This window comes from Grus americana, chromosome 1 (genome assembly GCF_028858705.1).
Source record: "Grus americana isolate bGruAme1 chromosome 1, bGruAme1.mat, whole genome shotgun sequence".
NCBI classification, from domain to species: Eukaryota; Metazoa; Chordata; class Aves; order Gruiformes; family Gruidae; genus Grus; species Grus americana.
Genome location: NC_072852.1, coordinates 119,971,794 through 119,996,383, shown reverse-complemented (window position 1 = coordinate 119,996,383; position 24,590 = coordinate 119,971,794). Strand labels below are relative to the sequence as shown.

At 38.2% G+C, this 24,590-nt stretch overlaps 2 protein-coding genes across 3 annotated transcripts; one reads left to right on the top strand and one right to left on the bottom strand.

Annotated features, from left to right (window-relative positions):
- Positions 1-936: 936 nt before the first annotated feature.
- On the top strand, positions 937-15,131 carry LCA5L (lebercilin LCA5 like). The gene is made up of 7 exons (XM_054812785.1): positions 937-1,243; positions 4,385-4,901; positions 6,390-6,527; positions 8,471-8,564; positions 12,125-12,237; positions 12,536-12,668; positions 14,297-15,131. The coding sequence occupies exons 2-7, from the start codon at positions 4,455-4,457 to the stop codon at positions 14,875-14,877; spliced, it is 1,506 nt and encodes a 501-aa protein (XP_054668760.1). The 5' UTR covers positions 937-1,243; positions 4,385-4,454; the 3' UTR covers positions 14,878-15,131.
- A 1,345-nt stretch (positions 15,132-16,476) lies between these two features.
- On the bottom strand, positions 16,477-24,527 carry GET1 (guided entry of tail-anchored proteins factor 1). 2 transcript variants are annotated; one of them, XM_054812787.1, is made up of 5 exons: positions 24,283-24,527; positions 22,065-22,230; positions 20,584-20,651; positions 19,632-19,746; positions 16,477-18,125 (listed from the first exon to the last, which is right to left on the bottom strand). In XM_054812787.1, the coding sequence occupies exons 1-5, from the start codon at positions 24,370-24,372 to the stop codon at positions 18,052-18,054; spliced, it is 513 nt and encodes a 170-aa protein (XP_054668762.1). In that variant the 5' UTR covers positions 24,373-24,527; the 3' UTR covers positions 16,477-18,051. The 2 variants fall into 2 exon arrangements, with proteins under 2 accessions (XP_054668762.1, XP_054668763.1); XM_054812788.1 differs by lacking the exon at positions 24,283-24,527 and adding an exon at positions 24,059-24,188.
- Between the last annotated feature and the right edge of the window lie 63 nt (positions 24,528-24,590).

Here is a 24,590-nt window from a genome sequence, read left to right as displayed (position 1 = left end):
GTCTTGCAGCATTTTCAAAAGCAAACAAATGTGCTAAGTACGGTGAGGTTATGAAAAAATTGTTTTCTTTAAAAAAACAGTGACATTTTCCCTAATGTTTCTTCTGAAATTGTGCAGAGACACTTTTATTACATTGTGAGATTTTATTTAGCAAGCTTTTTGTTTTTACAAACAATTCTGATTTGAAAAGACATAAAATAAACAATATCCAAAAAGTTTAACAAAACCGTTATTTCAGTCTCTAAATCAGGTGCTCTGTTGTGGAGCTTTAGGTGCTGCTATATCCTCTACCTATAATGTTAATATAGCAGCTAAGAGTTTTGGTTTTCTATTTTAATGCATAAGTTAATTTTGTGATTTGATTTGTGATCTAATTATTGAAAAATAGGACTAAATGAGATTTTTATGACATGAATGGAAAGTTAAAAATACTATTAAAAATAGTTAGAAATATGTAGTTTCTAGAGACTTGAACAATTGTATTTTAATATTGTAAAGCACTTTGTAGGTATTGAGCACAATTACACTTCTTTTAAATTACATTAATCGTGAAGCAAATGTATACATTACAGGAAATAAACTATAGTATCTATTTACATTTAAATGGTAGTATCTTGTAAATCTTCAGAAAATACATGCCAGTATCATAATAAATTCCGAGATAAAAACTAGATATTTCATACTGCAGTTCATTCTGGAAACAAACTTATCCACTTACTACAGACCACACAATTATTTTAATGGATTAAAGAGTAACAACTGGGTTTCTTTAAAGGTAACTTAGTATTTCTTAGCATCCTTTAATATAGTTGAACACTGTTTTGTATCATTTATGTTAACTGTAAACAACTCAATAACATTCTGATTTCTGATAGGTTATGGAGGTCAACTTCTAAGTCTTCTACCATAACACAGTGGTGAACTCAGATGATTTAGTGACAGAAGATAAAAAGTTAGAACGTGGCACAAAAAGCAAGGATACTAAAGATTCCCCAAAGCACAGAAGTATCAGAAGAAGCAGCTGTAGCAGAGATAATGATTGTAGGTGACGCAGTAGAGAACACAGAAGTGAAAATTCTCACGCTAACTATTCTGAGGGCTTTGTCAGTGGCTTGCTCTGAAACAGCTAGAAGCAGCAAATGTTTAGAAATATCAGGAACTGAAGGGAAGAAAACACAGGAAAAGGAAAAAAAGGAAAAGAAGAAAAGAGGACAGCGTCTCTTCCCCCAAGATGATAAAAAAGGTACTTTGTTTTCTGGTAGTAGTAAAACGAGACTTTCCTGAGAAATACAGCTGTTCCCTTTCTTTGGCATTTTTTCAGTAATTAGGAAGACGGGGAAACAGTTTTTCAGTGAAGAAAAATAATAAATCATGTTTCAAACACTAGGAATGGGAGGGAAGCAAGATAGATTCGCTATTGTGTTATCCCACAATAGTCAGTGATCCAAGAGGCAGAATAATCGCCTGAGATGTGGAAGCACCTTTGCAATCCTTATTCCTCAGTTTTAATCTGAGGATTTGAAAATGGCTCTCCCACATATACTGCAATTTCTGGTTTTGACTATGGATTGCATGATGAGTCTGGAAAAGCCTTTCTAGAGGAAAGTTACTCAAAAACTATATGTCTGCACAAAAGTGTCAGTTTTGACAACAAAGCCATGTTTTGGCCAACTTAGTCATGGCGTATCATGTATAATTAAATTTGTGCTTCAATGGAATGACCATATAGCACAAATATATTCCCTTTATGTAATTGTTAATGGTAAAGAATCTTTTCATGTCTGCATGTTTTCATATCTAGACTATACTCTCTTAAATCCCACCGTAACGTGTCAAAAAAATAGTGTAAAACCGATGACTTTTCCTGCTGAGCTTCAAAATTTCATCTAGATCTACCAAATCTACAAGATGCAAACCAACCAAAAACAGAGAAACCACCAATTATCTCTTCTATTGTATGTTATATGCTGCTATCAAGAAGTCATATTGGCATGCAGCTAGCAGACCAGAAATAATAACCACATTTTTAAAAATCTATTTAACAGAAGAATCATCACTGGCTACTAGCTGCGTTGGATATTTTAAGTGGTTATTTTTGCTTGTTCATGGCTACTTGAAATAATCAGTTTCCCAGGAACACCATTATAACCTACGTTTTCAACCTGTATAGACTTTAGAGTATTTTTGTCAGCTTTTGCAGGAAGGTATTTTCCCATTTCTTTTACATCCTCACATTCCACTCTGGCAAAATAAAATAATAATGTAATGGTTGTTCTCATTTTGCAAATATTTGTGTGACAACATTTGTGGTCATATTGTACTCTTCCTGCAGTGGAATCGTATGACAAAGAACATGGAGATGAGATGCTTACTTACCTTCTGTTTGCTTTGGTTTTTACCTCCAGTGAGTTTTTTTCACAGCACCCGTTAATTTTGCTCACTGCAGAAGGTTTTGAACTCTCTGACCTCAACTGACTGCTGTAATTTCTTCTCTGTTTACTTGAACCTCCATGATAGTTCTTCTTAATCCTTTTAAAACATATGCAAAAAAAAAATAACCGCCCTGCCCAAATCACAGTCTCTCCTCCTTTTGATTCCTAATCTCAGATTCTTTCTATCCTTTCCTTTTGCTGTCACATTGAATTTGATGGTCTTGTTCTTCCATTGTGGCTCTCTGTGAACAAGGTCCTACCAGCTTGCCCCTGCTTTCTCTCCTCTATCAGCAGGGCCATCAGAACTAACACCATCTGGTTTGTATCCTGAAACGGTGGAGTACCTGGGGTACTTCAGGAGTAAGAGCCACGGACAGACAGCGTGGTTGTTCTCCTCCATGCTATTCCAACTTCACTCTGTTATCATTGGTCCTACCTTATTGTGCCCAATTGTATAACTGACCCTCTTCATACTTTCCCTGAACTTGCTGCCTTGCACGCGAGGCACATGAGTGTCAGGGCCCAGGCTGGACTGCAGGCTCTGCTTTGGGAAGGGGAGGAGCAGAGCTGGGCTGAAGCTGTGGAGAACAGGAAGGCTGTTGAGGCTGCTGCCAGCAGGGAAGGGGAGAGAGAGCAATAGGTGCTGCTGCTGCAGGGAAGAGCCATTTCCCCACTGAACCCACTGCCCCACACATCTCCGTCTTCCTAGAGAACAGTCTTTCTGTAGCCTTCCACTGTTCTGACTTAGGTCATGGAAGCAGTGAGGCCATGGCATGGGGGTGCCTTAGGCAGCGTCCTGCTTTACTTTTCCTACCGCTGATTTGATGTTGTTTCCTGTGAAGTGCTTGAAAAGATTTGTCCTTTTCCTCCGGTCTTTTTTAGGCTAGGACTTTGCCTATTTTATCCATAAAACATTATGTGAGCTATAAATTATTGTAATAAACTTGTAGCAAAATACTGCCTGAAATGTCTTGAGAGCTATAGTGAAATTGAATATATGCCTGAAAAAGGGAGACATGCTCAGATTTGCAGTCTTCACTATTTTCAAATTCTAATTATGTTTCAGGAAAGGAAAATGAGAGTAATTCACTCAGAATGCTGGCCATAAAGCAAGGCAAATGGCAGTAATACACTTAGAATGCTAGGTCATAAAGATTTTTTTCAATTGCTGTATAGAAACTGTACACAACTGCATAACTGTTCTAATAAGCGTGTAAGGGTTAAAAATGTAGTTCAATTCAAAGCTGACTTTGAAAATTCTAGAAAGCTAGTTAGAAATCCTAGCTGCAGAAAAAAATAACCATCTGCTATTGTGATCACCTGTTTTTTTTTTTTAATTCTTGCAGACCTGTAGGTTACAATGTTGGGGGTTTTTTTCTATCACGCTGCTATTCAAGGTGTAGGTCCTCCCTCTTGGGAATCTTTCTAGATGGGGTGAATTTTGTTCATCAGTCCCCAGATCACGCTTACATTAGTGAACTGCATGATTTACAGAAAGAAAATTTGTTTCCATTGATGCTGGAGTAATGTGTTAACATAAATATACTTTCCTAAGTTATTCCCAGAGTATTATTGCTGTTTGCCTCAGAAGATGCCATCTATGTAGTTACCCTTATTAACAGAAAGTGGGCATGATGGCCGTTTCAAATTAAAATGGCTTCAGAGAATGAAAAGAGGGAACCTTGACCTCCTATAGACTTAGCTATGGCCCAGTGCAGCCACAGAAATGCACACAGAGGGATATAAAATCTTTAATGGAAATGGATTTATCTGTGAAATACTTGAATATTGGAGTCTTAATGTAGATCTTGGGCATTTTGTCAAATACATCACAGTTAAGTAGCTTGGGTGAGCAGTATATGAGCTTATGTGAGCAGTAAAGACATACGGTGATTTTGCTGTCTCAAATGATTGCTATGTATCAATGCCAATTTACTTTGCTTTGAATGCAGGAGGAAAAAAAAATTGCCAGATGAGAAGATACCATATAAGAATTCTTCAGTTCTAAGCCTGCAGAGAAGTATGATTTCCCAGAAAAAAAGTGTGGTGGCTCAGCAAATATCATCAGCAAGACTTCACGAAATTAAAGAGCTGAAGAATGAAATATTTGATTTACAGCACAAATTAGAAGCATCAAGCTTAGAAAATCACGTTTTGAAACAACTTCAGTGCCGACACTCAAAAGTAATAGGTAGATACAAAAATTTGGAAAATAATTTGCCAGATCTTTTGGCAAGTCATTATAATGAGGTGAGAGCTTTAAGGAAACTCCTGAGGATGTCTCAGGAGGACGAGAGAAATACATCCAGGAAGCTCAGAAAAGTTGAAGCAGAACTGTTAAAAAATAAAGATGCTTTGCAGGCCTTGCATATGCTTTCAGAAGACAAAGCTCTTGCAGAGAGAGACGAACTTGATCACAGATTATCAGTCCTTACGGAAAAAATTGAAGTGAATAATAAGAGAGTACAGGTAATATGTGCATATCATTGTATTTGTGGAACAATCATAGGAGAGGTTTCTGTGCAAGAGTAGTGGAAAGTTTTTAGCTGCTTCTTGTCACATTAATGATTCTGATATAATCCTGTAACATTGAACTTTCTTTTTAATCCAGAGCTGTCCTGAGTGTAAGGTACTAAAAATGGCAGTCGTATCCCCTTCCAATATTTCAAAAACTGGGAGAAATTTATGAGTGGATTAAACTTGGCAATAAAGATCTTTTAGGAATTAAGTTATATGCCTTAACCCTGTTAGGTCAGAAGCATAGCATATCGCTGGAGAGCAATCTTGAGCAGAGTGTCTGCTCTGGTCCCAGCCAGCAGCAAGGAGTATCCAGGCTTGCTTGGGCTGTCTAGCCACAATAGCACGGCCCCTGATTTACCCTGGCAAAGCACAGGAGTAGTCACACATGGAGACCACCAGGCTGCTGCTGATCTGCTACCTTGAACAACCAAAGCTGGTTTATCTGGAACTAGCACCATTATTTTTACATGGTGCTGGTGGGTAGTATGGACATACCTGCATCTTCTGTTGGTGAACTACTGTCGCTCACTGTAGTTGGCTGTAGGGCAGCAGTCAGGTGTCCTAGATTTTAGGGTTGGTTCTACTGTTGTTTTATTATGCAACTGTAGTAAAAGCCTGGTGGGAGTTTAAGAGGAGATAATTCAGCTCCTTTGAATATCTCATGCTTCTCTACTCTTATTGAACCTTTCAGAAAAAAGACAGAAATACAGTTTTTAATACAAAAGTGGAAGAGTGAAATTTCCATTGTCCTCCAGGAATTAATTTCTATTTTCTGTGGGGTACATTATGCATATAATTAAAGAAAGAGCCAGGTAATCTTAGAGGCATTTCACCATCTGAACAGCCAGATCTGAAGTACATTTAGTACACGAAAGAAAATGAAAATATAAAAGCTGAATTCAGACTCTTTTGAAATCTTTCTATTTACAGAAATCCTAGTGAGAAGCTATAAAAAGCTGGCAGGATTGGGTGTCCACCTTACAATTTTAGTAACTATAATTTCAGTGCATGGCACTGGGTTCTGTTGATAAAGTACTTGATAAAGTACTCAATAAAATTCCTAGTTTTCATTTTCACTAAGCCTCCTTGTGCTGCTGTTAATAGATCTCAGCGCGAACAGAAATGTCTTAACATTTTGCAAAGATTATTGTATTTATTAATCCATCAGAAAGGTAATGAACAGCCTTATTTTTCATGTTTGAATGACAAATATACTTTTCTGTTTAGTAAAATTAGATTTTAAACCAGGTTTTGCTCATTTTTAAAGTAATTTTTCAGATACTTCATAATTTCACACATTGTTTAAAATGGAATATAATAATTAGAAGTTTACTTTTCATTATTTTAGCATGCTTATGTTTTAGATCTGGTAAGAACTGAGATTTTCAACAGTCATACTGAGTACATTCACATTGTAAAATACATAATTTTTTTAAGAGCCTAGAAAAGCAGCTGAAGTTGAACAATAGCACCTTTAGTCATCAGTTGGCAAATGAGAACAAAAAAGCTGTGGAAGCTGGGATAATTACAAAGAACTTGCAAATGGAAATTAACCTTCTTCACCAAAGAATTAAGGTATTCAAGATTTTAAATGGGTTTCTGTTCCTACAAGAAGATTCAAGTATTTAATGTTATCTATTCCTTTTGCCTCTTTTATACCATTTAGTAATGGAATTTTTGTTTCCTAGTTGAGTCTCTAGTCTACCACAAAAAAGTCAAAATATAAAATGATGAAATTATTGTAGCATCTATTTGTCAAAAGTTCCAAGTAGTTCAACAACTAATCAAAACGGAGATTAATGCATCACAATTTGAACAAATAATCCCCAACAACTTGTTACCATTGCGATAGGTCTAGGTCAATACATTCATCTGCTAACTTTAAATGAGCTCCCTTGGAGAAACACTTTCAAATCAAAATGAGCCAAATATTACAGTCTGCAAAACTAGAGTTTAACTGAAAAACTTATGTAAATGTTTCAATAGTTTGTTTCAAATTCCAGCTTGGTTTTTAGACAAATATTTTCAGGACAAATATGTCCAGTTCAACACTGACCGAATGCTTGTAAACCAACATAAAGGAAAACCTGAAAGTGACACTAAATACAAATAGAAACAAGACTATCATGAATGGTATGTCATATGAGTTGTAAACAAGAAAACCAGAACATATTCCAGAAAACATGAAAATCCTTGTGGCTTTTGAATAATTTAAACTGTGTTTGTAACACAGTTGAAATATACTTCTTTTTATTTCTATATGAAGTGACTGATCCATCTGTTGATTCCACTAGGAAGCTTTCTCTTTCTGTATGGAATCAAATATTTATGAAAGATGTTGTAATGGGGAGTTTTCCCAGATATCATGAAGAGCAAAACAGGCAACTACTGAGGATTCGTGGAGATCTGTATTTCTGTGTATTTCCCTCTTACCTATGTATCAGGTGCAGAAATTTTCCTCCTGATATCTGGCAGCAGCCTGGCTGCCCAGCTGCAAAAGCTGGAGAGCTGTTGGGAAAGCACAGCAGCACAGTGCTCTTCCCAGGCCCTCTGTCAAAGTCCCCCGAGCGGCACTTGCAGTGCTATTTCCCTGCCAGAGTCTGACCTCCTCCTGTATGCACAGGTCTGGGAGTTGGGAATAATTACAGTCCCAGGAACACGAATGTAAAGCTGTTCCAAAATGCAAATTATTCTAAAGCACAGTTCTCACCTTAACGCTTCTCCAAAATATTTCTATTTCATGTGTTTTCTACACAGTTTTCTATGTGTATCCAGTTCTCTTAATGTTATATTTAGATTCAGAAAACCTTCTATTGTTTTACCACAAAGAAGTCCAGAAATGCTTATTAACCTTATTTCTGTGCCAGAACAGAGTTTATTTTTACATAGTCATAGTTTTGGGCACCTGGCTTAGTCAGACCATTCAAGGTATTTAGACACGCAATCCCCTTTCAGATCAACCTGTATCTCCAAATTAAATGCAGCTCCTATTGGTCACACTAAAAATTGATATGGTGAGAGTGTTACTGAAATCTCTTTTCTGTGTTTAACATAGATTTCAGTAAGGAAAGAGGACTCTTGCTAAATAAATTTTAAAAGTATGCCTCTGAAGTTTATGCCATCTCCCAAGCAATAGGTTGTAAGCCAGAACTGAGCACATTGTAACCAAGGGCATTGAGCAAATAAATAAAAATTAAAAAAAAGGGCAAGTAAAGCCAAAAATTACTTAATCTGAAAAAATAACTAAGAACAATGAATGAAAAAATCATTAGGGAAGGCTTCATCTTTTGACCATTTTGTTATGAAAAAGATCACGTAGGTGTGCTCTTAGCCTTAAAAAGGGTGAATTTTGATTTGGCTCATTGAAGAAAATGACAGATTCCTATTTATGTAAATGGCAAAGTCACCACATGGCCTGGCACAAAGCAAAATTTCTGACAGTCTTCTCCCAAAATTAAATTGGTAAAAAGTAATTCTTAATGCATACTAGAAGTTTAATGGTGTTTATTTCTTCTTAGGAAAAGGATCGGCAACTTTATATAAAAAATATCTATGCAAATCGGATGCCTAAAATCCCAAAAGACAAAGGTGATTCAGAACCTTATGAAAAAAGTAGGTGTATATTCATTTTCCTTTGTTGTTTAATTATATGAAACTTACATTGTTTTAAAACTGGAGCATATATTCCAAAATAAAACCCAGTATGGTACTTTTATATGGGCTAAAAATATTGTGGCACATATAGAGAAGTGCTTGTTGTTTTGCTCATTTATTTTCTGAATACAAATACATGACTTGTTTTTAATATTTTACCCAACTTTCATCATGAATAACATTTGGTATACATAGTTTTAGTTTACTAACAGTAATGCTGAAGCAGCATTGCTGTTTTAAGTGTCTATTATTTGCATCAAGAGCTGTTTGCCTATTTGGTTTTTAATGAGGTGAAGCTATCAGTCCACAATGCTTTTGCAGACTAATTTTTGTTCAGGCTCTTCCCTTTGACTTGGCCCAGAAAGTGGCCACCCTAGACCTAGAACTCACACAACACAGCTCACTAAATCAAAGCACCTCACAAACAGCCGTCCTGTAGCAAGTTCCTAGTTTTAGTACAGACTTTCAGAGTGCTTTTATATGAGCAAAAATAATGAATTTAACTGGGTCTTTAAAAACTGTTTTCTCTTCTTTAAAATCTTTACACCCTGTAACTTATAGCAGAGATGCTTCAACGTCCATCACTGAAGCTTCTGCGACTTGCATTTTGTTGGGGTGAAAGAAGAGGAGGATTTTTCAGATAGAAGGTTTAGGAAGTTTAAAGGCCAGTGTGATCATCATACTGTCAGCTTATCTGGAGCAGAGAATGTTTATCCTTAGTAATCCTTTGGGGTTTAGTGTAAGTAAATTTAAGTGGGCTACCAGAGATCGTAATAACCCAGTTATTGTATATCCTCTCAACTAAGTCTATCAACAGAATTGATGTTATTTAGAATAATGTAGTAGAATGATAGATAAGAACATTAGAAAGTTAATTCTATTGAGGAAGAAAGAGCTTTTTAGCAGAGTATTTCTTTCACATGGATGCTCAGATAGGTATCAGAGAGAAATATCTGTTATATGCAACCTTGTCTATCAACCATTCCAAGAGCAGCTACCTTGTGTGGGATTCAGCTGCCTAATAATAGGCATCCAGTGCCATTTGAGATGCCCTAGCGCATTCTGCCTGGCCCTGGAGTTGTTGTTCCAGAAGGACATGGGCGTCCCATCGGTCCCGTGTAATGTCGGCCAGCCTTACGTAGATACCTTGAATGCTCGAGGTCATCTCAAATAGCATCAGGCGCCTGTGTTCAGACATGTGGATCTCACTCCTTCAACTCAGGGAGCAGCAGCTAAAAACAATTACAAATCATACAAGGCAAGAACTGTTATGTTGCCCACATGCTCACTATACTCATCAGGGACAAAAATGTTGAAGATGATAGCTTTCTTGAAGCACTTACAAATTTCTAATTGCTTTAGATGTAGTGTCTAGAATTTACTAATAAATTTATTTTATGCAGAAACTAATAAACAGATTTCAAGTACTTTCCCCACATTGAAAGTAATATTTTGCCTTCTACTCAGGATCATAAACATTCTGTCAATATTCTGAAGGAGAGTTTTCTGCACAACAAACTTACACCTTTGATTTTGAATAATGATCTGAACATTGACTTTCCTGGGTTAAGTACCTCTTTAAAATACTGGTCAGATATTCCTGCTCCTAAACTGAAGGAGGAATTGGAACTTTCTTCAGATGGGTACAGAAGAGCACTTAAAATTTACATGGTAGCAAACATATTTGCTGGAAATATTGTACATGCCTACGCAATTCTTCAAATTACAGTTTCAGTACAAAGTCTTACTGTAGTCAGTTGATTATTTCTTTCCTCTTTGTTGCCTTTGCAAATCCATTACTCTGCCTTAGCTATGAGTGGACTACGGGGAAAAGGTTGGTAATTCAAGTTGTAAAATTAAGAAACACAAATTCCCGCTTCTCATTCCAAGTCAGACATGGTTTTCTATGAAGCTCTGAATTCCAGTTTTAGTTACATCACATAACTAGCTGCGGGTTTTTTATTTTTACTCATGTATGGATTTGTGCAATATTGTTATTTAAATTACAGTACTTAAATCACTGTTTACTATTTAAGTTCTTCTTTTCTTTAAGCAAGATAAGGGAGCTTTATTAGAGAGAGACATGATATTTTGTAGTGAACAGGCTCCAAGCAAAGTTTTCTGATCTTTTGGTATTTTTGGCCAATAAAAGTTTCATTCTTTGCCAGTTAATGGAAACAGATGATTTAGAAATCTAGAACTGGAATTACTGACAATTGTTTTTCCTTTTCACTACTGACTTGAATTTTCCTATAACAGAAAGACCTAATTCTTCAAGTAGTTATTTTCTATTCTGTGTTTTGCAAAAAATCTTACCCAGCAGGAAAGAAACAAAGAAATGTGGGGGTCCATTTTTTAACACTCCTGATAAATAGCTGAAGGTAGGCTTGCTTAGGTTATCAGAACGCTCTATGTACCTAAACAAAATTGATGTATCAAATGAAGCCATTAATTTCATGAGCTCTTCATGAGAGCAAAATTTGCCCAGTTGTGGGAAGGTGATACCAGCTCTTCTAGAGGTACAGCTCCCCCTAGTTCTGAATCTGAGGAATGCTCCGCTGATTTCTGTGGAAAAAGCAGCTAAGCAACTACTTGCTGGTGGTTCCCTTTCAAAAGGGAAAACTAATTCCCTCCACATCATCAGAGCAATTCCTTCAAGAGTAACCCTCAAATTAGTTATCAACATCCTTTTTACCACATAAACATTTGAAAATCACCATTTTTATGGAGAGTCTTCCTCTCCTTTCAGAGATCAAAACTGGGAATAAGGTTGAATGTTGACATAGTTAAGATCACATTTTTTGCTGCTGTGCTAGCAACTTTCTCGGCTACTGTACTCATGTCAAAATGGTTCTAAAAATAGACTAAAAGAACAATATACTCACCTTCCCCATCCCATCTCCATTCAACTCTGTCTTTAAATGTCTCATTCAATCACTCCCTTGGAATCTCTTTTCAAAGACCATAGCTCCTTCAAACAGTGTTAAGCATTTCCTCTGAAGAGTTTGGTTCCATAAAGCCTTACATAAGTGCTTAACTTTGAGAAAGGTGAGTAACCAAGTCAGAAGGCATAAAAGCAAGCATGTTAGACGCTCTAGGATCTGAATTTAGGAACCTCAAAGCTGAGGCCTGAAACTAGACCTCTTAAATTTACATTAGAATGTTGCCACACAAATTGAGCCCACATGGGCTCTTGGGTAGAGACAAATTTGTCTGGCTTTGCGTGTTCTATCTGAACAGGACTTTGTAGATCTAAAACTGAAGTATATTTATGATGTACCAATATATGAATGGAAACACTGAAAAGTCCAGGTAGCTATGGTTGTGTTCTAGTTTCAGCATTTACAGGTCAGGCAGAACAAAGAATTTCTTTAATAAAGGGCATTAAGACATGGAGCAAAAAAATGTTTAAATCCTAGGCCACATACCAGTATTATCAGTCATCAAAGATATCTTTTGTTTGTACCAACAATGTAATTCCAGAAACTACAGTATTACTAACGATTGTCCTTTTTCAGTAGGTCTTAGAATAAATCGATCAGTGCAAGTGGATAAACAGAGTTTTAGATCACTGCTGCTGTCACAGTACCAAACTCAGGGAACAGAAAAAAGTTCAGTTCAGCTAACAAAGGTATGGAAGATCTGGATCCAATCTCTTGTTTAAACTCTCAACTAAGCTGTATGTTATTCCGGAAGTTTCAGTAATATGCCTGAATAGCCTGATCTGTCGTCTTAACTTTCAAGTATGTGGATTTTGTGAATGTAATTATATTACAGAAAATATGTAGGACAAATGTTGTGATACAAAATAAGAATATAATAGTAATAGAAATTACTGATTTTTTATAAGTATTGCACTGACTGTGTAATTTTAAAAGTCACTAAAGAAGTATTCCCTCATTATTTTTACCTTTAATTGCCAATTATAGGAGAACAAGTCTTCCGAAGATAAGAATCAAAAAGCTAAAGCAAATGAAGCATACACAGATGCCCAATGTAGAACAGAAAGGCAATCAACCAAGAAAATACCAAAGCCAGAAACTTTTAATGGAACACATAGAGGTATATTTTATTATTTTTCTCAGAAACTCATTTGATCTTTTCAAAAGTTGAATGAACCATTGGTATTGGTCATTTACATGGGTCTGACAGCCATTAGCTGGCACCTGACTGACAGGAACTAGTTCAACAAAAGAATATATTAAGCGTCACTGAAATCCAGCTGCTGGCGGTGCTGCACTGCCAGCACAGCAGCTTTACAGAATAAGGCATCTTCCTATTGCTGTACTTCTTTCTAAAAGGAGTTCCTGGTCACGCTTGTTTATCTGTGAAAGTATACTTCAGTTAACAGTTTGTTAATTCCACACTAATGAAATACTGATCTCAAATTGTTGGCTGTGAATCTTCATCATAGCTGATGTCTACACATATTTCTGGCTCAGGATCTATTGGTGAGAAAGGAAAAGGACTTCTTCAAGGGCTGAGAATCATTACAATGATCACTGTAAATAGATTTTACGTAAATCTTAGCCATTGATTGTGTTCTCATATAGCGGCTAGATGCAAGAGGCTCATCTATAGGCACCTCTATTTTGAAGAGATTCTATAGAACAGAGGAATCAATGCATCTATTCCTTTATCAGGGTTTTTCTTTCTAAAATTATTTCACACTATTTTCATTATAGTGAGGCTTGTAGAAAGAAGCAAGATCTGAATGCCATCATGCTAAATACTTCACAGATGGCAGGAGACATTACATGACCTAAAGGTCACGCATTTATAGAAGTGAAACAGGTTGTTGAGGTCACCGACTGGATCAGTAACAGAGCTAGTGATCTAGCGTTAACTCCTGTATTTTGTACTCTGCCTTTTCAGCCTTTCCAGACCCCGCCAGATAACTGAAGTCACCATTTGTCTTTGAAACCCCCTTTTAAAATGAACAGAAAATACAGGTCTTCTGATTCTGCCTGTGAATTTCTCTTCTGGCTTTCTTCCATTGCCAAGATTAGAGTTATTTATTGAAGTCTTATTTAGCTATTTTAATTATAACAACTTCATACTTCTCCTTTAAGCTTGGACTCTCTCATTTTGGAGGTACTCTTGAGTCTCTCCAAAGCACAGAACCTATTATAATTTCTCCCCTAGCAGACAAATGTATTTACTGTCGGCATTCAGTATACACATACCTTTTTCTACTAAAAAGTGGAGCCAATTCATTTATAGGTTAGAGTTGCAGTATATTCTGCTCCACGCAACAAGCAACTGTGCTGTCAATTAAGGGAGAGAAAATCATACATATATTTAAGTTCCATTTAAAAGCAAGAAAATTACAACTAGAGTTTAGATCTCATGTGGTTTCTCTGTTGCATTGCACATGACGCTTCTGGCCCTATATTTAGCCACTAGTGATTATATTTGCATGCTAATTCATTTACTAAAATTAAACATAATGAAAAAGATAAAAATATGTACCTGAATTCATGGCACAATGATCTTGTTTAAATCCCACCCCATCTTGTTATATTTATTATTAAATAGCATTGTCATAACCCTCAAGACTGAAATACCATCAACAGTAACAACTTAAGCAATGAAATAAGGAAGTAAAACTTGCTCTCATTAGTGCCTCATGACTCTATGTTCCTAGGCAATTTAAGAACATTCCTAAACCCCACAATATTTCATTTTAGAGTACTTAAGGGACAGCAGACTACTGAGGGAAGAGTACACTGGTTTCGAATTTATGAAAGAAGAAGAAAAAGAGACAGATTTGCTTAAACAGGAGCTAAAAAAACTGATGAAAACAGAACAAACTCCTCTAAGTGGCAGTGTAAAAGAGAACAATAAAGAAGAAGATGCAGTGGAAGCTTATGAAAAAGAAGGAAAAAAGCCAGGTGAACAGCTAAATAACAGTGAGAAGGCAAGGACTAAACGTGTAACTCCAGGTCCAAGAAACTACACACCCATTAGGCTGAAAAACCCCCACGTATTTTCAGAAGCCACTGAGAATTTGCATCGCGGCCTTCCTACATCAGGTACAAAACCCCGAAAAGGCAGCCTTTGCCACCATAGACACACAGGTCGGGACTGCGGTGAAACAGCCGAATCAAAAGTGAAAAATTCCTTTGGGCTATACGAACTGTCTTTTGGGAAAGTTACCAAGACAAGGCAGAAGGACAGTTCAACTGAAGCGGAAGGCTGCGCTCATATGACACTGGCTGAAAGGAAAAACAGTCTTATGAAAGAACTCTTTGGACGAGGCTGTGTTTGAAGAGACAACTGTTCAAGTTCTAACATGAGAGGAATGAAGAGAGAATTGAAAGGACACGGGATTACACAAGCCACGTTTCAAACCACCACAAGTTCATCATGTAAAGCATCCAACACTAATGAAATCGCTACAAATAACCTCATGAGAATACACAAACTAGTTCTTTTATTTGATGTTAAGTACAACAACTTACCTTTACCCTAGAAATATGGATTGTTCAAAACATATTTTTAAAAACAATGTTTTTACCTTCATTAAATGCATATTAAATCTTTCAAGTACTGAGAATTTCTTTCAATGATTTTTCAAAAATGATAGGCAAATCAGTTGTCACAAAAGAACGTTCTTCTCTCCTTGGTCCGTGTGCACACATGTGCACACATACGCATCTTTGTAAGAGTGCCTTAACAATTATGACATTTTTACCTGTTATCAGGTGTCCAAATTAGTCCTTGTTTTGTAATTTCCAGTCTTCTGCATTCCCTCTGCAGTGTGAATTTTGAAGATGATTCTTTGTTAGCTAGCTGAAGCAAGCAATCTGCTTTCGTAAGGTTGTTAGGTTAGTACCAACAATGCAATAAAATAATTTTTTATTTTCTTCCCTCCCGAACTAGCTTCCAGAATTCACACATAATAAAAATAATTTGCTATTACATTGTTTTCACTAGCATTATAAAGCTCTAAAGCTTCATTCTTTTCCACTGTTAGAACTTATCAAAGCAGTTTGCCTGGTAACTTCCACAGCTGACATCCAAAGATAAATGTGAAAAGTAAACTATTGTTTTGGAGAAGTCAGGCATATCCAGTTCTCAAAAAGCCTTTAAAAATCCCGTGTTTAAGGTTATGTAAGCGAGGGTGGGAGGATTATGTTTTGTTCCTCGTAGCAATTCATGAAACGTTTGCTAAAATATAAAGTTGGGGGAAATTATGTGTATTCTATTTATTTTAAAAGGCAGTAGCACTTAAAAAAAGCTTCAAAAATTACACTGCAAAAGCTTTCAAAGATGATTAAGACATTTAGATCCGAACCAACTTGCAGCATGTTTCTCTTCAAAATTTCGAAGGTTTTTCTTAAAGTAGTGCTTAAGAATGACTTTGTGCAGCCAGAAGAGTAGGTGTTTCTGCTCTATGAACCATTAATGCTTCTACAATGCCTTTACTGCTGTCCCGAAGCGAAGAGCAAAGAAGCAACATAATCCAACACCCCGCCTTGCAGTGACTAGATGACCCAAAGCCTTTTTGCCCTCACTCATCCACGGGGTTGACTAGAGCAGCCAGCAAGCTGCCTATTTGATGACCCCATGCTAAGCGTGGATAAACGGCAAATGCCACTGTGAAGACTTTAAATGCTGCCGCTTTTCTTGACTTCGCTGTGGTAAAGTCCGTGACAAGCTAAGTAGAAATATCTTTAGCCACATCTTTAGATTCAGAAATATGTCAATGTCATAGTTAAATAATCTGTCCTGAATACTTTAAAAACAAAAAAATCAGTTGATTCCAACAGTATCTCCTTATGCAAGAACACGGGGGGCTGATTTTGGTTTGGGTTTTTTTTTTTAGGAAAATTTTAATTAACATTGAAAAATGGATTAGAAAACCTGAGATGGATTGAAAAGCTTTATTTAGTTAATAAAACCACAATTATACATAACATTCAATCACAACATTTTTTTTCTTGATGATACTTAATGCATCCATTTTCATGTTGGCTAAATGTCATCCCTAACATAAAACCATTTTTTAAAAATTAACATTAAAAAATAAAATTAATGCATATATACAATGTATCATGACCTTTTGAATTAATTTCTCAATGCAGTGCTAATCACAGAGGGGCCCTAGCCCCTTTGCTCCTGCAGGAAGCTGAAGGACCTGAAATAACGTAACAAACGGATTCCGCCATACAAAGTGGGAAGCGGAACCAGAATTGCCAAAGCCCAGCAGAAGAGGGAAAGGCGTCGCTCAGAGCTTTGTTCAGGCTCACATCAAAAATAAAAAGGAGGTGTGGAACAAGAACTTTATAAACCCACCTATTTGTCTTACGGGGCAGCAACGACAGGGTTGCAGATACCACCGTGGCAGGGAAGATAACGCAACTTTGTCGCTGTTCTACAGGCACGGTACTAGGAAGAATTCTGTTCACCTTTAAATTCAAAATATTGTGACTGTTCCCTGTACTTAAATAGAGCAAGAAAGATTTGGTCCAAAACAGAAAATTGTTTTCCCTCCTGCTCCTACTTGCTACCATTCATCAGACATTTAAATGGCTAATTTGCCTTTTTACATTTCCATAGCTGTTTCAGGCTATCCCAGACTGTCATGAATATATGCTAAAGCCCTAGGAACGTAGTCCTCCGAAGGTGTCTTCTACCTTCTCTTTCTTAACATGCAGCTTGAGAAAAATGGCCAGACCTTTCCTCCCAAAACATGGAAAGAAATAGTTTCAGTCATGCTCATTCAGTTTGGGAAGCAGAAAAAATGTCAAGGAAGGAAAGGAACATAGGAAAAAATTCAAGTGTTCAATGAATTTTAAAAGTCAGGGAGGAAAAAGTAGCCAGCCATCCTGTATTTGGCAACTGAGTGAGTCTCTTAAGAGATAAAAGGTTGATTCTGCACATATGTCAATACTGCATTTTCTGAGACAGCCCAAGAATACACCAATTCTAGTGTAAAAAATAACAATGAGGAAACTAATTCTGCTTTACACTAAGCCAACCACAACACCTACACCTCTGTCCTCTAGTACTGCTTGTCACCAAACATAATCCCACCTCTGGGTGAAACTGCCATATTATACAGTAAAGCTCCCAAATTAATTCCTAACGCCAGCGTGTTTCCAACTTAAAAACAAATCCAATGCTTTTAGATATTGGTGAATATGCCATGACAAAGCCTTACGGTTCTGCCATGAATCAGTGTTCATACTTAATCAAAATAGACACAAAATGAGGTCCTACAGTGATGGTACTCTTTGAAAACTGACCACCAAACTGAAAAAACAAACTAGGGAAAGATAAAATAAATCAAAAAGAATACTGACTGATATCCAAATGAAGTAACAAAGATTATCTCACACCTCGTGAAAGACAACTGTTCCTTTTTTCTTTTTTCTATTCATTTAAAACAGTGATAATGAAAATGTAGTTGAAGACTCCATGGATTACTGGGATTCCTTCAGCTGAAAGGGTGTAGCATGATAGCTACAACTTTATTACAAACCACAAGCCAACATGTAATTCCAACACCACCTGAAAGAGATATAAAACACGATTTAAGTCATTGCATCAGTAACCCTGAAGCACACAAGCATCTGAAAACAGTTTGGAAGCGTAAAAAATGAAACTTAAGAGTTACGAGATGAAGAGGAACAAAACATCTTTCTTTTATATATAAATGTCTCTTTTCAAGGGATGGCAGCTAACTCCATGCTGATCCTGACAAAACCTGAAGATTGTCTGGGGAAAAAATGTACTAAGTAACACGAGTATGAGCCAAAGTGTGGTCTATACAACCCAGAGCTAAAAACATTCACTGTGTGCCTAACAGAAAACATCTAAGGTGCTGAAGTTAAAGGCTTGGCGAGTAACAGAATACTTTGCTAGAACCTAAAGTCAAGATTTGAGAGAGGTAAAAAGTAAATTTCCTCCAACTTTTAAATCGGTCTTTTTAGAAGTATTAAATCCATACTTCTCTCCTTTCCCCTTGCTCCCCATACAGCTACACAGAAAAACGCTACCACGACCTTCGCTGCTGACCCAGGGGCCTTCCACTGCCGTTTCAAAGGGTCCTGCCATTCCAACTAGCAGCACAGAAATTTGTGTTGGTGTGACAGAATAGAGGGTGTGTCCCGACTGTAATACACAGCACATCCACACTGCAGACTACACAGAATCATGCCACATAGTATCACAGAATACATGGCTATTCATGAGTAGAATACATGGCACACAGGTGAAGAAACTAACTTTTTGGTGATTTTTAGACATTTTTGTGTTCTCAACTTTATCACCTAGAATGCAAAGGCGATCTCCTCAGTAAAGTGATTATCAGCCAAGGCAAAAAAGGAGATTTGGAGGCAGACATGTATGTGAACCTTTTTAAATCCCTTCAAATGCTGTTTAAATAAATGTCTTCCAAGGACTATTCCCCCACCCTCCACAGAAGCAGAACTTGTGCTGGATACAAACCGTTCTCTAGACAGCTATTAAAGATACAACAATATACAATTCCTGCTAAGGCAGTTAGGACTTACAAGCCTAACACGAAGATTCACCAGCAGCACTTTAGCTTGATGGTAAATTTCCACATGACATTGTCCTGTCATTCTGCCCGTCTACTTATACCATCAGCATAGAGCCAGTACACTTTTCACTTAGAAACAGCTATCTACAACTTGTGATGCCCTTGTGATGGTTAATTCGTTAAACTGCCCAAAAGAAAAGGATTTAAGTAGGTAAAAATGCAACAGAATTGTGATGGGAAAAAGGTGGGGAACAGACAAGACAAAATGCCAAGAGACAGCATACCTAAATCATTCTGGAGTTACACTACTATGAAACCCCGGCAGTTTATAAGAAACACATGTAAGCGATACAGACCCATGAAGTATTTGCCTGTTTTTAAACCCAATTCCACTATTTCAGTGGACTCCTCCATATAAAAATATTTCTGATTTGAAATCTTCTCCAGGATCTATTCCATATCTGCATGGGCTTGGGAAATGTATTTTTTACTACCGTATATACAGTCCTTACCTGCCACCCCCGTGGGAAAGGCTACTAGGCGCTCCAGTGGAGCAAGCCATTTGCTTGGAAGCACTGTCACTGGCTCAGAATAGTACTTCCAAATCAGAGAGATCATCAAAGCAGCCTGGAATTGAAATTTTTATTAGCTTGGATAATAATACACACCAAAGTACATTTCCACTGCTATTCTCAATGCACATCACAAATTCTAATTAAAGAAAATAGTTCCTTTGTTATGTCATATCTTTCTTAAGCAAGTTCAAAATATTTTTCAACTTAGTATAACCTTAACTTTATACGCAATATTATGAGGTATCAGTGAGAAAATACTGATTTCTTTTGAGACCCTGGTTCCAATCTAGCATACACAAACATAGCAATAGTAACTTAAATTCTGATGACTTTTTAGCCATAAGCCTTGCCTGCTAGGAATCCAATTAGCTTTAACGTTACCCCAAAGATATCTTCAGGCTGACCACTGTCATCCTTATTAGCAGATAATTCTTTTGCATCAAGTCTGAACGACAGGGACAATCTGATGAGGCACTGTGGCGAAATGTATGGCAGCTCTAAGTGGAAATTTGCATCCTCATCAAAAGCATATTTTGTTTTCAAAAACATAAGCAAAATATATTTGCAGGTATCAGAAATTTCCTGGGTCCAGTGCCATATATAAATTTAAAAAAAACAGTGATGACAGAGCTAAGGTAAACTCCTGTCTTGTTATCTCAAAACCAGAAACACAGAGGTAAAATGAAACTCAAAACTCTTTCCATCTACAATTACCAGACCTTATCAGCAACATCTCTCCTGTTTCAAGAAACTCTTTCAGTTTGGCATGCATTGTCATTGGAACATCAAACACAGGTGTGTGACGGCAGCCAATAAATGCAGGAGAGCATCATAACACTACTGAGGATTTGGTTTAGTAATTTGAATTCATAATAAAATATTTACTTACTTGTAAGATGTAGAATACAATATTTATAACCCACTTTATTTTGGCTAATTGGGCAGTTCGTGCTTTCACTGTTAAGAGAAAAAAATATTACTTTGCATTATTTATAATAGTGACTGATACTTACATAAAATGATTTATTAATATTTCACTCTTCAAATCAGGACATTACGCTGTTTAAAAATCTCTTGTCAAATGACTCATAGCTACATTCAAAGTACCCCTCTCCAAGAAGGTGCTATGTTCGTATCACACAGTAGTTTCTTATTAACGCTATTATGAAAAGTTGCAAACCACTGATGTCCTAGACAGAGAAACGTCACACGTAATCAAGAACGCTATTCCCAAATGAGAATAGTCACTGTGGTTACTAATTTAAGAACCTGCTTCAGATGAAGCATAAAGTAAATTTTTCCCTTTCCCAAAAGGGGAGAATGATGGCTTTAGCAGATGCACTTTTTGCCCCATTTCATTCAGGAACACAGTTAAGACTATTCCTTCACTGAATGAATCTTGGTCAAGTTCAGTATTAAAAACTCTTGCGCCTACTTTTCTCTGGTACAGTACCTCAGACCAATATAAAGCAGCCCAGTGCAGACAGCACATCTTCAAACATAATGGTGGCCTAAAGTTTTCTAAAACAACATTGTTGGTTGCTAAGTGAACTACTCAAATCTAGTTTAACCGAAATTATTGGGTTAAGAATAATACTACTGAAAGCAATCCAAAACTGCCAGTTGTAAACATCGTCCTTTTTCCAAGCAAGGAACACATAAACATCCATCCCTTCTGCACAGAGGAGGCAGGCAAAGCAAGCAGTCTCCTATCCCGTTAGGATCAGTTAGTGAGTTTGGGCAAAGGCAAGAGCAAAAGCTCTGGTGCCAAAGGTTTACGCCTACTTTCTACCACAAGAGGATGGATTATACTACTGTAAAATCCTAACTGAGACAAAGCACAACAGCTTTATCACAAAAGCTGCTTCATAAGGTCAAACAAGATTGCAAAATGACAGGAAAGATCTCATCTGGTGACCTTGTATATAGATCAACGCTTTCTCTCTACCACTTTGTAGTACACCAACCAAATAGCCCCGACCAAGCAATGCATCCTTTTGCAGTGAAGACAGGCAGCCTTACTGCGTTACTCCTTTTTTTAACAGCAGAGGACTTCCTCAACTTGTTCAAAACATGATTCAGTGATGAGCATCACTGAGAAAGATTAAATACACAGTGAAACCCAGGAAATTCCTTGTAAGAAAAAAATTAGATCTAAATCACTCCCTTATCAGTGTATGCAGAACTACGTACAACTGAAAGACAAAAGCAAGCTCTACAAAAAGAAAGAAAGAAAGAAAGGAAAGAGGGGAGGGAAGGACACACTGCAAATGGATGAGAGGAAGAAGAAAAAAGTTGAAGGAGAAATATACTTAAAATTGGAAAAATGTTTTCCAGAAACTAGAAAAGGGAGTAAACATTGCACTCTACCATGAGTTTTAAGCTTGTCAGTCATTTTGTTAATCTTTCTTTCCAGACGAGCGTATCTAGCAAACTCATCCATCATACTAATGGTTGAGAGTTCTTGCTTCATGTTCTGAATTTCAGCTCTCATTTGGGACTCCTGCTCTGCATCCTTTTGTAACAATCTGGATATCTAAGAAGTAAAGACATAGCATCAGTTATTTATCCAGAATTTCACTGATGTTCTTTATGATGTATAAAGCATATACATATGTTTACGTGCTCAAAAGCCGCCCATAAAGCAAGACCCTTTCATCAAGACACGGGAAGAAAACCTTGGCTTAATATCTGCAACATGTCCTAAAAGCCAAAGATTTTTTTACTCTCTTGTTCTGACTAAAGCAAACCAAAAAGAGTTAAAGAAAATCGTCCCGGTAGGGCAGTGGTTTTCAACTTTTCTAATAATGGTTAACTGCCTTTTCCTTCTCTATTTCTGCCTTCATCTCCTCATCTCCCCACTCTCCATGATGCTGCTTGCTAAGACCTTTCAAACCTCCCAGGCCCTGCCTGCCACTGTGTCCTGAGCTAAACTGCTGTCCTCCCTCCTTGCAATTCTCATCATGCACTGCTTGGATGACAAGCACCTGACAAGGTGCAGGAGAGGAAGGACTGGGGAAGCACTCCTTTTCATCCCTACTCTTTCCAGCTCCAGCAACGCCCTGCACTCATTCATCATTCCCATTTCCAGCTCCAGGAGCCTCTACAAGGGTCTAAACTAATAAATGTGGAAACTTTATTACCTGAATAATTCCCTGAGTTTTAGACCCATACTGGCTGAGAGTTGTAATCCATCTAGGGCAGTATCTTACTACTGCCTCAAAACACGAATTTTTATGAGGTTTTTGGTTTTTTTTTTACATCTTACCCATGCATTTAAATGTGGTTTTCCTATAACAGCTTACTGTTTTCTTGGCCAAAATTATTTCCTATTGACAGAAATGTAAAAAGGTAATCACACGTTGTGTTAGCAAATGTTTCTTCCCTTTCTTTTACTTTCCTACTTTCTTTTCATGAAGCACCACCTGCTTGTTGGTTCATGAACTCTTCTTACCATCGAAATGAAGACACAAAGAACATAAAATCTTATTCTTGCTGTTCCTTAGCAAACCTTTCTAGCTTTCTCAAGACACATCATTTTTTCCTCACAGATGATGTTCTCAGTACTGCAGACAATAAGAACATCACACTACTTTGTCACAAACCACAGCAGAAAGTTGAGCAGAGATTTTCATTAGTCATCGATAGAAACACTGAGTTCAGCTTCCCAAATTGGTAAAAGTAATTCACATTTTACAGGATTTTTATCCTTTATTGAACAGCATGCACGGATCTGTGTGACAGTGAAGTTATTTACATGAAAGAGCAGAACAGTAGGTACTTTAGCATGCTTGCTCACATGTAAGTTTATTTCACAGTCACAGAGTTTATTGGTCCATAACGCTGTTATCCACGCTTTCACAGAAATGCTTATGATCAGACCAGGGGGCATCCTGATTAGTGCTTGCGACTTAAAGTTTTCTCCTATGATGCTTAACTCCTTAATCTCTGTATCCACTGATCTCCCTTCTCAACAACACAGCTGTTTCATCTGATGAAAACAGGGAAGACTGACCAAAGCTGTCCTTTACATTCCCCGCAATGTCCTAAGGGCTGGAGCCTCAGGAGCACGGTTTAAGACACTGATAACTCATTATCCAGAGCTTTGCTTCAAAGACCTGCTTAATCAAGGCTGCGAGAGTCACCCACTGTCACCCTGTTCGCTTTCACCACCTCCAGTTCTCCTCTTCCAAGGCGAGGAGCAGGACTAGGCCCTGCTAGCCACAGCTGGGGATGCGTTACGGGTACCTCCCGAAACGGCACCGCTCCCCCCGCCTCTCCATTTCACCTCATGTCTCCGCCACCTCCGCAAAACGGCTGCAGCTCCGCGAGGGCCTCCATAACACCCTGCCCCGCGACCTCACCCCCTCCTCAGCCATCCGAGGGCCAGGCGGCTCCCCCCGACCCCGCTTTGTCTCGGCGGACGGCGGCAGAGCCCGGGCGGGCAGAGGTGAGGCCCGCCCCGCAGCCCCGCTACCAGGGCAGAAAGCAGAGGGCGCCCGGCCGCGGCCCCGATTTAGTAACGGCCGCCACCGCCCCCCTTCCCCCGTCCTGCACGGGGCGGGGCGGGAGCGGTGACGTCACTTACGATGGATGAGCAGGACGGCAGGAGGATCTTGAGAGCGTTGCAGAGGAAGACGGAGCTCAGCACCAGCAGCCAGGCGCCGCTCTCCGCCATGCCGCGGGCGGGCACGCCCCCTCCCCCCCAGCACTAACGAGCCTCCCGGGCGGGCGGCACCGCGTCGGGGCGACTCTCCCGCGCACGTGGGGCGACAGGCGGGCCGGCTGCCTCTGTGTGAGGGGAAACGGGGACAGGTGTGGCCACGTGACAGGGGCTGGCCAATCAAGAGGCCGCTCCCCCCCCCCCCGGGCAAGGGGAGGCAGTGGTTAGTTGAG